The sequence below is a fragment of the Papio anubis genome, chromosome 15, assembly GCF_008728515.1.
Source record: "Papio anubis isolate 15944 chromosome 15, Panubis1.0, whole genome shotgun sequence".
Classification (NCBI taxonomy): Eukaryota; Metazoa; Chordata; class Mammalia; order Primates; family Cercopithecidae; genus Papio; species Papio anubis.
The window spans coordinates 90,842,964-90,856,326 of NC_044990.1; the positions used below are offsets into that span (position 1 = coordinate 90,842,964).

The 13,363-nt window shown below is 57.9% G+C and overlaps 1 protein-coding gene across 13 annotated transcripts in view; it reads left to right on the plus strand.

Moving 5' to 3' along the window:
• The window catches only part of MCF2L (MCF.2 cell line derived transforming sequence like), a 198,337-nt gene that overhangs the window by 98,551 nt on the left and 86,423 nt on the right, over window positions 1–13,363 (plus strand). The window contains exon 1 of one of the 13 annotated variants that reach the window (XM_009192265.4): window positions 7,733–10,434. The exons of 9 other annotated variants lie outside the window; for them this stretch is intronic. Coding sequence is in view for 2 of the 4 variants with exons in the window: in XM_009192263.4 (XP_009190527.2) it covers window positions 12,279–12,351 (73 nt within the window). In the remaining 2 variants the exon portion in view is untranslated. 3 more of the 13 variants (XM_009192264.4, XM_009192263.4, XM_003914088.4) reach the window with 3 other exon arrangements.

The window sequence follows — 13,363 nt, forward strand, 5'->3', positions numbered from 1 at the left end:
TCCATGCGAGTTCAGTGATGTTTTCTTTTTTAATTTGCCAGTCTCTTAAACCAGCAGTCCCCAGCCTTTCTGGCACCAGGGACCAGTTTCGTGGAAGATAACTTTTCCACGGACCAGGGGTAGGGATGGTTTCAGGGTGAAACTGTTCTACCTCAGATCATCAGGCATTAGATTCTCATAAGAAGCCCACAGCCTAGATCCCTCGAATGCACAGTTCACGGTAGGGTTCGCTCCTAGGAGTATCAAACACCGCTGATCTGACAGGAGGTGGAGCTCAGGCAGTCCTCACTCACCCGTCGCTCACCTCCTGCTCACCCCCTGCTCACTCACCCACCACTCACCTCCTGCTGTGCGGCCCCACCAGTACCGGTCTGTGACCCGGGGCTTGGAGATCCCTGTGTTAAACCATTCAGATTTGTGGGAACCTTGTCTTTCCTTAAAGCACAGAAACTACCATGAAGTTCCTACCCTTCGTCACTTTCTTATGTTTAAAGTCCCCTGGAACTTACAGAATGTGGCGGCTACACCAGGTCCAGCCACGTCGTAGGATATTTGTTCCAAACCCTGCAGTGTCAGGTAAGTTCAGGGACAGGAGACCACTTTGTCTTCATCCCAGAGAAGTCTATTTTTTTCAAGGACAAAGTAAAGAGTGTGCTAAGCAAACCCAATGCAAGTGCTTATCCCAAATACGGTGCCTTAAGAAGTGTGACATAATAAACCACCCGGTGGCCGAGGCAGGGAGCGGTGGCTGGCGGAGACCCTCACACAGATTCGTCAGAATCACGTGGCGGGGTCTGCTCTTGCAAGGAGACCTCTGCTTTCCACGATTGCCAAGAGGAATTCAGAGGACTTTCCATGACTTCTATGTACAGGCACGAATTTTCAGAAAACCACACTGTTTTCTGTGTGGAGCTAAGAACAAATGAATTAGCAGAAGATGACAACGGCCCAAGGGGTGCTTTTCTTCATCCCTTCCTTCTTTGCTTACTTGGGAAGTGTGTGCCCAGAGTCTGCTCTGTGCCAGGCCAGGCCCAATGCTGCAGGGAAAGCAAAGAATCAGCCCCTGTTCTCTAAACAACGGGCAGGGATGACCTGGGTAAGGAGAACTGGCGTGTTTATCAGCTTTGAGGAGAGTGCAGCTGGCTGCACGCGCTCCCGAAAACCCGCGGCCTCCTCCCCTGAGCCGCCACCCGCAGCCATGTGACAGTAAACTAGGTCTGTGCTGGCACATCGTTGCCACAGAGACAAAAACAAAGCAAGCCTGCTTGGCCTCCGCCACCTGGCTCTGCACCTGGGGCTCTGCACCTGCGTCCAGCTGCTCTGTGGGGCCTGCAGGAGGGGACGGGACCAGAGCTTTCCTTCCAGGAAGCAGAGCCTCAGCTGAACCTGAGTGTGGCCATGACACTGCCCTCACCGAGGCTCTCTGCGAAATCCGGCCGCCTGCTACCTGCTTCTGTTAACTTTGTACACGTTGTGTGGGACTTGATTCGCTGGTTTTGGGGGGCATCTCCCGGGACCTGATTCGCTGTGTTTTGGGGGGCGTCTCCCAGAACCTGATTCACTGTGTTTTGGGGGGCATCTCCCAGGAGCTGATTCGCTGTGTTTTGGGGGGTGTCTCCCAGGACCTGATTCGCTGTGTTTTGGGGGGCGTCTCCCAGGACCTGATTCGCTGTGTTTTGGGGGGTGTCTCCCAGGACCTGATTTGCTGTGTTTTGGGGGGTATCTCACAGGACCTGATTTGCTATGTTTTGGGGGGGCGTCTCCCAGGATACGAACACCTTTCAGACACATTCTCCAGTTACAGTACTCATTCCACAAGGAAATAACAGCAGATTTTTAAAGTGTGACTTCTTTAGAACATTGGAAATTTTATTAGAAGTTGCTAAGTATTTCAAAAATCTATCAGAAGTTTGCAAATGATTCGATAAAAAAAGACCCTCAAGATGGCAGCTCAGGATGCACTGAAATTTGCTTTTTTTGAGAGTATTTGGCGTTTGCTGTTTGTGACCCGATTTTCATGCCCTGCAGCAGACTGTGCTACCTGACCAGGAAAGGGGCCCATTTGCTCAGAGCCAGGAGCCCTTCCCTGCAGGCTAAGTTACCGGAAGTCATGTCTGGCAGGGCGGGATTTGGCTGGTTCTGGTCTCAACCACAGCCGACTCCACAGGGCTTGGCCTATGTGGTATTCAGCCCACAAGAACAATTTATTGTTAAAAGCACCTGTCTTACCCTCACTAGTGATCTCACTGTATTTAAAATATTTATTTAAACAAGGCAAGTATTCCCTTTTTATTACAGGTTGAGTGCCCCAATTGGAAAATCCAAAATACTCCAAAACCTGAAACTTTTGAGCTCCGACATGATGTCACAGGTGGAAAATCCATACCTGACCCCACAATAGGTCACAGTCAAAACTTATTTCATGCACAAAATTAAAATGTTGTATAAAATTACCTTCAAGCTACATGTATGAGGTGTGTGTGAAACATAAATGAATTTCGTGTCTAGACTCGGGTCACATACCAAATGTCTCATTATGTATATGCAAATAGTCCAAACTCTGAAAAAAATCCAAAATCCGAAACATTTCTGGCCTTAAGCATTTCGGATACGGGATACCCAGCCTGTAGGAGATACTTGGCCATGTTTAGTGGGAGCCAATGGATGTGTATTTGAGAATCTGCCTAAACCTGGACCGTGCTTCCTGATGCCATGAGGCCCGGTTGGAATTTGCCCTACTTCCCCATCTCAGGGAGGGCGGTAGGCGGGGAAGCTGTGTTCCTATGGGGAGAGCCACCACCTGCCCAGGGCGCTCCAGACATTCCTGCCGTGCATCTGTGTGGCCACTTCTCATCCTCAGGGCTGCACGTCTGTTCCTTGGGAGTGGATTAGGGAAATAAGTGTGGCCTGTAGGGAGTTGAGTTTGAAGCAGTGAGCTGGGCCCACTGAATAATGACGTGGAAGCTTCTCAGCCCGGTCTTGTTTTTGTGAAATGGATACCGAATATTCTAGGTGGGGAAAGGTGGAACTTGGCACTTACATAACTTACCCTTCTCCCCTTAGTGTTTCATAGCCAATCATTTTTATTGCATTAGGCCTCCTATACTGTACATCTACAGAACATTGGAAACACTGAAAAGTTCACCTCAGTTCTGGCTTTAAAAGCACTGACTTTCCCATTTTATGTGAGCTAGGAACAAAAGAAAATACTTCTCAGCGATGTGTGTTCATCTCGTAAGGGTGTTTACACTGAGTCAGACCCTGGTGCAAACCCCAAGATACTTACAGTGGCAGTCCCGGCTCAGTCTCTGACAAACGTGTGCAGGCATCAGGCATGAGTCCATGGGCCGCCGGGGTGAGGAGAAGCTCCCACCTCTGCAGCAAGGTGGCTTTTAAGCCAGAGGTTATGAGGCGCTCTGCCACCGAGGGAGAGGTGGCGTGGGGCATGGGGAGGCCACAGAGAGGCTGGGGACAGAGGCTGGGGGAGGATCTGGTGGTGATGGAGACAGGGATGGCACAGCCCCGGTAAAGCCACATGATGTCTTCTTGTGAACATGGCGGCAGGGGAGCGCCGGGCATGCAACACGGACATGGCGGGTATTCCAGGATGCCCAAGGGCAGAGGCTCGGGGGGCAGTGTGGGCTGACCTGAGGGGTCTGGTGTCAACACCGGTTCAGGAATTTGACTGTTAACCACAGAGACCGCCAGGAGGGTTTTCAGCAGAGATGTGAAATGAGACTCCGCTTTCAGCAAGGAAATCAGTGAGCAGGTGGCAGTCGGGAGGGACTGCATGGAAACAAGTGGCTTAGGACCATTCTAGTTGTTCAGACGTCGGATGAGGCTCCAGGATCGGAACCACAGAAGTGGCAGTGGGAGGGGAGGGGGAGAGTGCCTGGAGAGAGGTTTCGGGGCAGGAGGGATGGGGCTTAGGGATGTTTCTTGGAGAGAAGAAGCCAGAGGTCATCGTCAATGGCCCCACAATATCGGGTTTGGAATTTGGGGTGGACGGTGGTGCCATTGGTCAAGACAGACTTCAGAGGGAGTGGTTAGGTGATCCCGGCCCATTTCAGAACCAGAAGTGGCTGTGTGAGCTGGGAATGGGGTTCTGAGTGAGGATGACACCACAGATACCTTGGAGATCCGCCTCCAGTTAAGAGACATGCTTGCCTCCTGGGTAGGATTTTCCCCTCCCTCAGATCGGGAGGCGAAGAAAGACAGGGAGGAGATTCACAGCTCGATTTCCTTTCAAATAAAAGGCACAATCAAAACAGCAGCAAACACACCTTCATTTTAAAGAGAGCAGAGGAGGGGTGGGGCGGGAGGGCAGTACCCAGGACAGGGTCCCAGCAGACCCTCCGCCTTCGTCTTTTTCCTGATTAAAGAAAGCACCTTCATGCCGGCCGAGGGGCGGGGCGCGTGGGACGCCAAGCTGACGTCACTGTCTGTGCTGCTGTCTCAGGCAGGGCCTGGCATGGCTGCTGGCGGGGCGGGGCGCGTGGGACGCCAAGCTGACGTCACCGTCTGTGTCGCTGTCTCGGGGAGGGGCGTGGCTGCCGGCGGGGCGGGGCGCGTGGGACGCCAACCTGACGTCACTGTCTGTGCTGGTGTCTCGGGCAGGGCCTAGCATGGCTGCCGGCGGAGCGCAGCGCGTGGGACATCAATATGACGTCACTGTGACGGTGTCTCGGGCAGGGCCTGGCGTGGCTGCCGGCGGGGCAGGGCGAGGTGTGTGCGACGCCAACATGACGTCACTGTCTGTGCCCGTGTCTCGGGCAGGGGCGTGGCTGCCGGCAGAGCGGGGCGGGGGGGTGTGCGACGCCAACGTCGTGACGTCACTGTGCCGGTGTCTCGGGCAGCGGCTGGCGTGGCTGCCGGCGGAGCGCGGCGCGTGGACGCCAACATGACGTCACTGTCTGTGCCGTTGTCTCGGGCAGGGGCTGGTGGGGGAGTTCCTCGTGAATATCTGAGTTGAGTTTGTAAAAGTGTGTGAGAGCGGAGAAAATATTGGTGAAAATATTTTCAGACATTTGGATTCCCCTCTGGTGAGCTTTCTCGTTTCTTCCCGCTGGTCAGGGATGTGGCTGCTTGAACAGCTGGGCTCGGTGACCAATGTGCCCAGAGCCCGGAAGCCTGCGGTGAGGCCGCGCGATGTCCTTCATCCTGGGGAGTAAATCAAGCCCCGAGGGTGGGGCATCCTCCTGGGCCCCCGCTCTCCTGCCTGGGGTCGCAGCTGCGGGCAGGACATCTGGGCCCCCCAAGCCGTCCCATCTGCGCTGGTCGGGTGAGTGAGTCGGAAAGGCCACCGAGGTTGGGGGCTGTGGAGCCAGTGGGCTGGGCTCAAACCCAGGCCTGCGCTTCCCCTGTGAGCCCAGGCAGCCCTCCACCTGTGTGTGGCTCGGTTTTACCGCCCAGAAAGGGGGAACAATGGCAGCGTCCTCGTGCGCTGGGCTGCCGCGACCTCCCCAGGTACTGCTTCTGGACAGGCCCCAGGGGTGCTTCCCTCCGTCCCCTCCTCTCCTGTCACCTTTATGCACGTGGTGCTGCATCCTCTGACCTGCATGGCGCTCACGTGTGTCTGCCCCTCCTGTGTTCTCTTCTCCAGGATGCAGCTGTTTGGTGGCACACTGCTGTGTGGAGGCACTGTGCCCGTGCCCCGGGCTCAGCTCGTTTTACAGACTCGCTCACGGAGGCTCAGGGTGTCTAGTGACTCTCTGAGGGCACGGAGCTCGTGTCAACCAGCAGAATGGGGACGTAGACCGGGGCTCGCTTTCAAGCCCGTCCGCCTCCTGAACACACCTGTTTGCTGAGCGTATGATTAAAGAAAGAGGGTCCATTTGAGAGCTTAGGGTAGCACCCAGTATACCGTCAGCACTAAGCTATGTGAGAGCTTAAGGCAATATCGAGTATACAGTTGGTACTTAGTACATGTTGGCACTGCAACTAGTATCCTTGCTGCTGTGTGAACTGCTGGGTGCCAGTGTCTCGGGGCTGCCACTTCTGCCTCAGGAGAGCAGAGGGGAGCTGGCGGCTGAGGTGGGGTCGGTGGCAGGGTGAGCCTGCGGTGTTGCAGCTCCAAGGCCTGCTGGCCTGAAGAGTTACCCCTGGGCTGTGCCCCGCGTGGGACCGTGCAGGATGCAGAGAGGAGTGTGGCTTCTGGGGGTGGAGGTGGGGGCAGCTGGCATCCTGTCACTGAATCCTCCTTCCATAGGAATGGGGGGATGAGTGGGAGAGCAGATGGGGCCTCAGCTGTTCCTGCCCTCTCCCCTGGACTCTTCTCCTTTCCCTGTGGCATCAGATGGGTGGGATCTGACTTACCAGGTGAGTGGGCAGGCATGGCCTGGAAGCCAGTTCAGTCCTAGGCATACCCACAGGAACCGACATCCCCACGCTAAGCAGCACCTGGGGGCCACCAGGGAGTGATGCCGGGTGCAGCCTTTACATTCAGCTGAAGCACAGTACGGCCCTGCCCTCGCGCCGTACCAGACTGGCCTTCACCAGATCCGAGCCTGGCGTTTTCTCCCCACATAGTCCCGAGTTCCCCTCCCAGGGCCCCATTTAGAGACCGCCCACTTTCTGTAAGCCACCAGACTCATGCAGTCTCCAAGGCTGGCCCAGCCCGCGTCGTCTTCTAAGGACATCCTGTATCACAAAGGTAAAGGACGTTTAAAATGTAGGCCAGGCTTGGCGGCGTGCATCTGTAATCCCAGGAAACTAAGGTGGGAGGACCGCTTGAGCCCCGGAGATCAGGGCTGCAGTGAGATTGTACCATTCCACTCCAGCCTGGGTGACAGAGCGAGGCCTTGCCTAGAAAAAAATAAAGAAAAGGTGTTGACTTTAGAGAGTTTTTGACAAAAGAATGGAAATGTTTCTGGTCCCTGCATCCAGCCAGCCGTGGAGACCCTGACACTCCAGGATGGGCCGTCCTGCCCGAGGCTGTGTGTGCAGCGGGCCTGGGACGGGCCAGGCTCGACCTGTGCTGTGATTTTCCACCCAGAAGATGGCGAATGTTTCCCACCACGTGGAACGTCTGTTGGGGAAATGGTGTTCCAGAGTGTGCAGCGCGCTTCAGAGGCCCTGCATCTCCATCTTTTCTCCACGGCATCCTGCGACCGTGCTCCTCAGGTGTTCCCCACAGACCCAGGAGTGCCCTTCTCAGATGCACCCAATGGTCCCGAGACTGTCCTCCTCAAATGGGTTCATGGCCCAGAATGGCGTCCAAGCTGCTGGTGAGCCCTGTGGGTGGAGACCTGGTGCCACCCCTCATCTCTCCTGAGTCCTGATGGTTGGCAGTGCTGCCCACAGCATCTGGACGGGGGCTGTGTTGTGTCGTCTGTGCCTGTGCACAGCCGAGCCCCTGCCTGGGATCCTCAGCTGCTTTCTCTGCCATTGCCACCCCCATGAAACTCCTGCACAGATCTGGACGCGCCCTGGCAGCCGCTGGGCCGGTCCCGCCCTCGCTGTCTCAGGTGTGGCCAGGCAGCTGCGGGAGCTGGGCCTGGGCAGGTGCTGCTGCCAGCCCCGGGCCTCCCTCGCCTGCACGGCTCTCCCAGCTGAGCGGCTGCTTCCCATGAACCGGGAGACTCTGAGATCATCTCATCTTCATGTCTCCGTCTGGGGAGAGCGACTTCCCAGCTCGGTGGCAGACCCAGAGCCCCACATTCCCATCGAGAGCCTCAGGTGAGTCTTGAGACCAAGACCACTGTGGGTCTGGCCCAGGAAAACACGCTGCCCTCTCTCGGCTGCACTGAACCCAGGCAGCAGGTGCCGTCTGCGCTTCCAGGTTTGATGGGGGTGCTACTGATGCCCCTGCGCAGGGTGGGGGTCGAGGAGCTGGCAGGCAGACTCTCGGAGCAGTGTTACACGGGCAGCTCCTGCAGATACCTGTGTAGACGTCCCTGTCACCCGGAGCCGGGACCTGTGCGTTTACAGCAGAGTCGGGGGCATGGACGTCGCTGACCCCTGCCCCGCGTCCACTGTCCCTTCAGCCCCAGCCAGCTGGTGAGCCGCACCCTCTGCGTCTGCTGCTACAGGGTGTTTTATTTGACTTAAGGTTTAGCTGTTTGCTTTGTGCAGCGGGTCCCACCCCACAGCCTCATGGCTCCAGACAGGGCTGACCAGGTTTGTAAGATGAAATTGTCCATCCGGGAGGAGGAGAAAGCAACTGCCCGTCCAGGTTGGCCACTCCACCCTCATCCGTCACACCTGGTGCCGTCACCCCACAGCTCCTGGGGGTGGGAAGCGACCGTCACACCTGGTGCCGTCACCCCCACAGCTCCTGGGGGTGGGCAGCGATCGGTTGAGTTCCTGCTGGACAAGGGTCCCAGGCCCCCTGGGCGTCCCCAAGGTGCAGGGCCCAGCGTGGTGAGGCTCATTGTTCAGATCTACCGATCTGGGGCTGGCGTGTCTGGTTTCCTCTCCAGGCAGGGAGCTCCTTCCTGTTTAGCTGATCCCGACAGGGCAGGAATGGGCTCTTGGCCGAGGTGCTGGGCCTGCCCGCAGCAGCGGCTCCCTGAAGCCGGCGCGTCAGCTCTGTGCCCTGCGTGAGCCCATGTGTGCGGGGCCTTTGTGTTGCATTTCAGTGAGGGTCCCGGGGTCCATTGGGTGCCTGCTGGGCTTAAACTGCAGTGTTTGGGCCACTTTCCATCCTGTGTTCCGAACCCCCACACACAGCACACCTCCTAGACATGGTCATTCATGTAATTTCTAGCTACATTTGTAAAGCACATACACACAAATAAAAGGTAAGGGCCAAATAAAGCATGAAATGTCCTCACTGCTGTTCTTGGGAAGGCACAACTTAAATGTGTAACAAAGTTGGAAAGCAGCACACAAAAGATAACTAGAAACCCAGGGCCCTGGCGTGTCGGGGAAGGGGGAGCTCAGAGCCAGGCCAAGCGTGAGGAGGCTGCGAGCCATAGACCTGGCCGGGGCTGTTGGGAAAATGGGCTTCGGACATTTCTGGAGGGTTCTGGAGGGTCCTGGAGGCCTCACCAAGGAGGCCAGGTGATTGGTTACGTTATTCATGGAGCTGACTGGGCTCCCAGGATGGGTCTGAAATCACACCAAAGGGAAGCCTGCAAGAAATCACAAGAAACGTGCGTTCCTGGGGGACGGGACGGCCGTGTGTCCGAAATGTGCGTTCCTGGGGAACAGCCGTGTGTCTGGCATCGACTCGTTCTGGACTTGGCTTCTCTACTGCGCTGCCGATCCCGGGTGTGGAGTCGCTTCTGTCTTATGCCGGATGGAGGCCTCTGCTGTGGGTGTGGTTTCATGTGCACTGTCTCTGGCTGAAGGTCCAGGTGCCTGGAATCGCTTTTGTGATTCGGAAACTGGACAGAAACCAGCCTGAGGCCACGCGAGCTCCCACGGCTCTTGGAGGAAAGCTGTTTCCCATCTCCAGCCCCCGCCAGAGAAGCTGCAGGGATGCCTTTGGCCTTGACTCGGTCAGCAGGGAGCTGGAAGGGTCAAGAGCTGTGGGTGGGGAGCCCTTAGTCTCCTGGACTGCGCGAGAAACGGTGGGTGAGCAGCCGCAGCCACAGCGATGAGCCCGGGATGGTTTCCCATGTGTGGTTCGGGTCACGTATTCCGGCCTCTGATGGGTGTTACTGTGATCATCTGCGGCACCCCCATGGGCACAGAGCAGGGCCAGCCCTCCCTGGAACAGGGCCATCATGAGCCAGTCCCTCCTAAAGATGGCCAGGTCCGCCCTGGCTTGGGGCCAGACCGCCTGGGTCTGCCCTGTGGTGACTGTGGGGTGGCCCCCTTGCTTGTGTACCATGAAGGCGCATGGCCTTTGCCCACCAGAAACTTCAGCGTGACAAGACATCGGGGGCCGGGGGAGACGCACAGAAGAGGGAGCAGCTGATTTCTCAAGGTCCTTGCATCTGTACCAGGGGCCCCTCCTTCCCCACACGGCGCCCTCTCCTTAGAGGACAGCCTCTGGCACCGTTCACTGTCCCTCTGTTTAAAAACTGAGGCCTGTCTGTGAGAGCCTCCTGTTCAGAACACAGTCCTCTTTTTCGGCTGATCTTTGCTCACTCCATCTGCATCGGCCGCTGTGTGGCTGCCTGAGACATCCCAGCCCTGTGTGTCCTCCAGTGCTGGGACCACCGAGGGAGGAGGTGGGCCTCGGGCCTCGGGGGTCTCTGCAGGCCTTGAGCACATTGTGGGAGAGGGGTTGTTTGGTACGTGTGTCCCAAGGCTGATGCCTCTGGGCGTGCTTTGCTGTTGGGAGTTGGAAGCTGGAGGTGAGGACGCGTTGGACTGTGCTCAGCTGTAGGAGGACCCACTGTGTGGCACTGTGATGTGCTCCTATGCCCCTGCCGGCTGGTGATGTAGGAGTTGTGCCTGCAAAACATGCTTCGGACATTAGAGTCGGCCGGGAATGAAGACACCGGCGTGCCCCAGAGCAGAGGCAGGACTGAGGCGTGGGTGGTGAGTGGACTGGGAATGAAGATGCCGCCTGGCCCCAGAGCGGAGGCAGGGCTGTGGTGCGGGTGGCAGGTGCATCAGCTGGTGCCATGGTGACGGCGTGAGGGGCCATGACGCGGTGGCCTCCCCCCCGGGGCTCGTGTTCCGGAAAGAGCTTATCTGGGATGCGTTCTGACGGCAGAAGGTAGGAACACGAGAGATCCCAGACACGGGAGGTCTGGGTCAATGTGCCCACACTCGCTGCCCACACCATGGGCACCAGCCAGCCCCAGGTCCAAGCTTACAGGGAAGGACAGCTGGGCTGAGAAGACATAAATAATCATGGATGGATGTCACAGCCCCTCGGCGGGCGTGAGTGCTGCAGAGGGGCTTACAGAAGTGACGTTCCTGCCCCAGGGATGAGGCTGACTCTCAGAGAACCCAGGTGTGGAGGAAGCAGTAGCCCCTCAGGCGTCCCTCCTCTAGGTGTGCGCAGGGTGCCCAGCAGGAAGGGTGAGGTTCTAGGCTTCGCTTTGGTGCTTGTCAGTGCGATCATGGACACAAGAAAAGCGTCCATGGCTGATGTTCCCAGAGGCAGGGCCTGGTGAAGCCGCACTTTCCCCTCCAGCAAGCGTTTGGACGTGAGGGAGCCGAGGTTTCCAGAGGCAGGAGCCAGGTGTCTGGCATTCGGGTCAGCCAGCCCCAGAGGCCGGTGTTCCCAGCGGGAGAAGCTGAAGCCTGGAGGGCCGGCTGTGCTGTGCTGGACATATACAGGGCGGGGGTCAGTGCAGGTGTGAGGCTCTGCAGAGAGAGGCGCCGGAAGAGGCCAGGGCCAGCAGGGACATGGCAGACTGGGGTCCCACCAAAATCCAGCGTCCCTCCCAGTCCTTCTTGGCTCGTGCTGACTCCAGGACTGGGTACATTCTCAGAAGATGTGCGTGGGTCCCCTTAGCTTCTTGGGTTTTTCTGCTCAAACTCTGGGCCTGGACGAGTGGTCTCAGGTCACCTGAGAGCTCGTCGGGGACAGAACCTGAGTTTGAACGAGCTCTCTGTGGGACTCCCACCCAGGGCAGCAGTTGGGAGCCCCCCGGGGACTGCCAGTTTTCAAGTGTCGTATTTAAGTATCCCCCTCCGGGCCCTGGAAAAGTAGAGAGGCAGCCAGGAGCTGCCTTCTGTGTTCTCGGTGCAGGGGTATTCTGAGAACAGCCCCTGCTCACACAGCTTTAAAAGGAACTCAGTGACCACGGACGGACGAGAACAGGAGACGCAGCTGCCTCCCGGGCGCTTGAAGGCTCAACTCCCCATGGGCATGTGTTGCCAGGGCAGAAGGCTCGGCCCCCTGGGTCAGCATACTCTCTGGACAGCTCATTCCTGCCAGCCCAGGTCGCTGCAGCTCTGGGGCTGGCTCAGGGGTTGGGGACCTCGGCCCAAGTCCCCATAGCTGTGGGGCTGCCTCAGGGGACGGATCTCTGCTAAGCACGGCCCCCGCCAGCCCAGGCGCCTGCCACTCAGTGGATGGGACTTTGGCAGAACATGGGGCCCCTGCAGGGAGGGTCTAGACAAGCAACACCAAGAACCTGAAGCCTCCCGGGCCGGGGCTCAGCTGTCGCCAGGACTGCAACAGTTAAGCTGCCTGCAGTGGGATAAGTGAGCCGATGCCGCTCCTTAATCAGGGACATCAAATCAGAGGCCCTGGGAGGAGCAGCCGGCCGGCTGCCCTGCAGAGGCCAGGTCTGCGCAGCAAACCCAGGAAGGTGTGGCGTCCCTGCTCCGCGGCCAAGATGGTGCTGGTGCTGCGCCGTCCTTTGTGTGCCTGGGAAGGGCGTTCCAGGAGCCGGGCTGGGGGCTCCTGACTTGCAGTGGGCAGCATGACGGTGAGCCGGCTGTCGCTGCTGTGCCGGGACCTCTGGGCGCTGTGGCTGCTGCTGAAGGCTGGCGCAGGTGCGTGGGGCACGAGTGGGTCCTTGGCTCCCTGGAAGGTGTTGTGGGGCGACCGTGTGGGGACACGGGGCCGGGGCGGACGTTCTGGACCCAACGCTATCCTCGGAGGCTGCTGGGGCAGGAGCCTGGGGCTGGAGGATGCTGGGGATGGATGTTGGGACAGGTGCCTCCAAGACGGGAGGAGCCCTGCTCCTTGGCAGGGAAGGTGTGCACAGGCTTTGCCGGATGGATGGTTTAGGGCCATGGCCCTGGGGTCCCTGGTGAGCACTGGGGCCGCCTCTGCCCTTGGCCTGTGAGGGACCATCTGTGCTGGTCCCGGAAGGCTGGGATCACCTTTCCACTGGCTCCTTTGTTCGAGGTTTCTCATAGACAGGCTGTGTGGACAAATGACGGCAGCGCCCACGTCTGGCTGGTGGAGAGGCTGTAGCTCCTCAGAGGAGGAGACACCCGGCCACTGCTGTCCCCACAGCGGGGCCACCCGTGGTGCCAGGCGTGATGAGCTGCCCTCTCTAGGCAGATGGGACTTGGGAGGCCCCTGGCCGAGCCTGTGGACCCGGCTGGGCAGCCTCTGTGGTCTTAGGTTTGGGTGCGTTTGGTCTGGTCGGGGCTCAGGAGCTGCTGGTCCACACTGGCCCCGTCCTGACAACTGGGGCTTTGGGGCAAGGTCCTTGGAGAAGGGGCCACATGGGGAGGAAACAGCCTGGGTTTTGTTGATGCTTTTCTAAGAATGGAGTACTCGTTTTCAAGAGATTTGTCCTAATTATATTTTCCAGTGGGTACTTATGCCAACTATTGATGAATAATTCATAAAATAAGCATCTTTGTGAATTTTATTGAATCAGACCTTAGCTACCAATGGCAATGAATAAACATCTAAAGTTTCCAATTTTAAGATAAAGAACTGGCTGGGCACAGCAGTTCACGCCTGTAATCCTGGCACTTTGGGAGGCTGAGGCTGGGAGATCGCTTGAGCCCAGGAGTTTGAGACCAGCCTGGGCAACATAGCAAGACC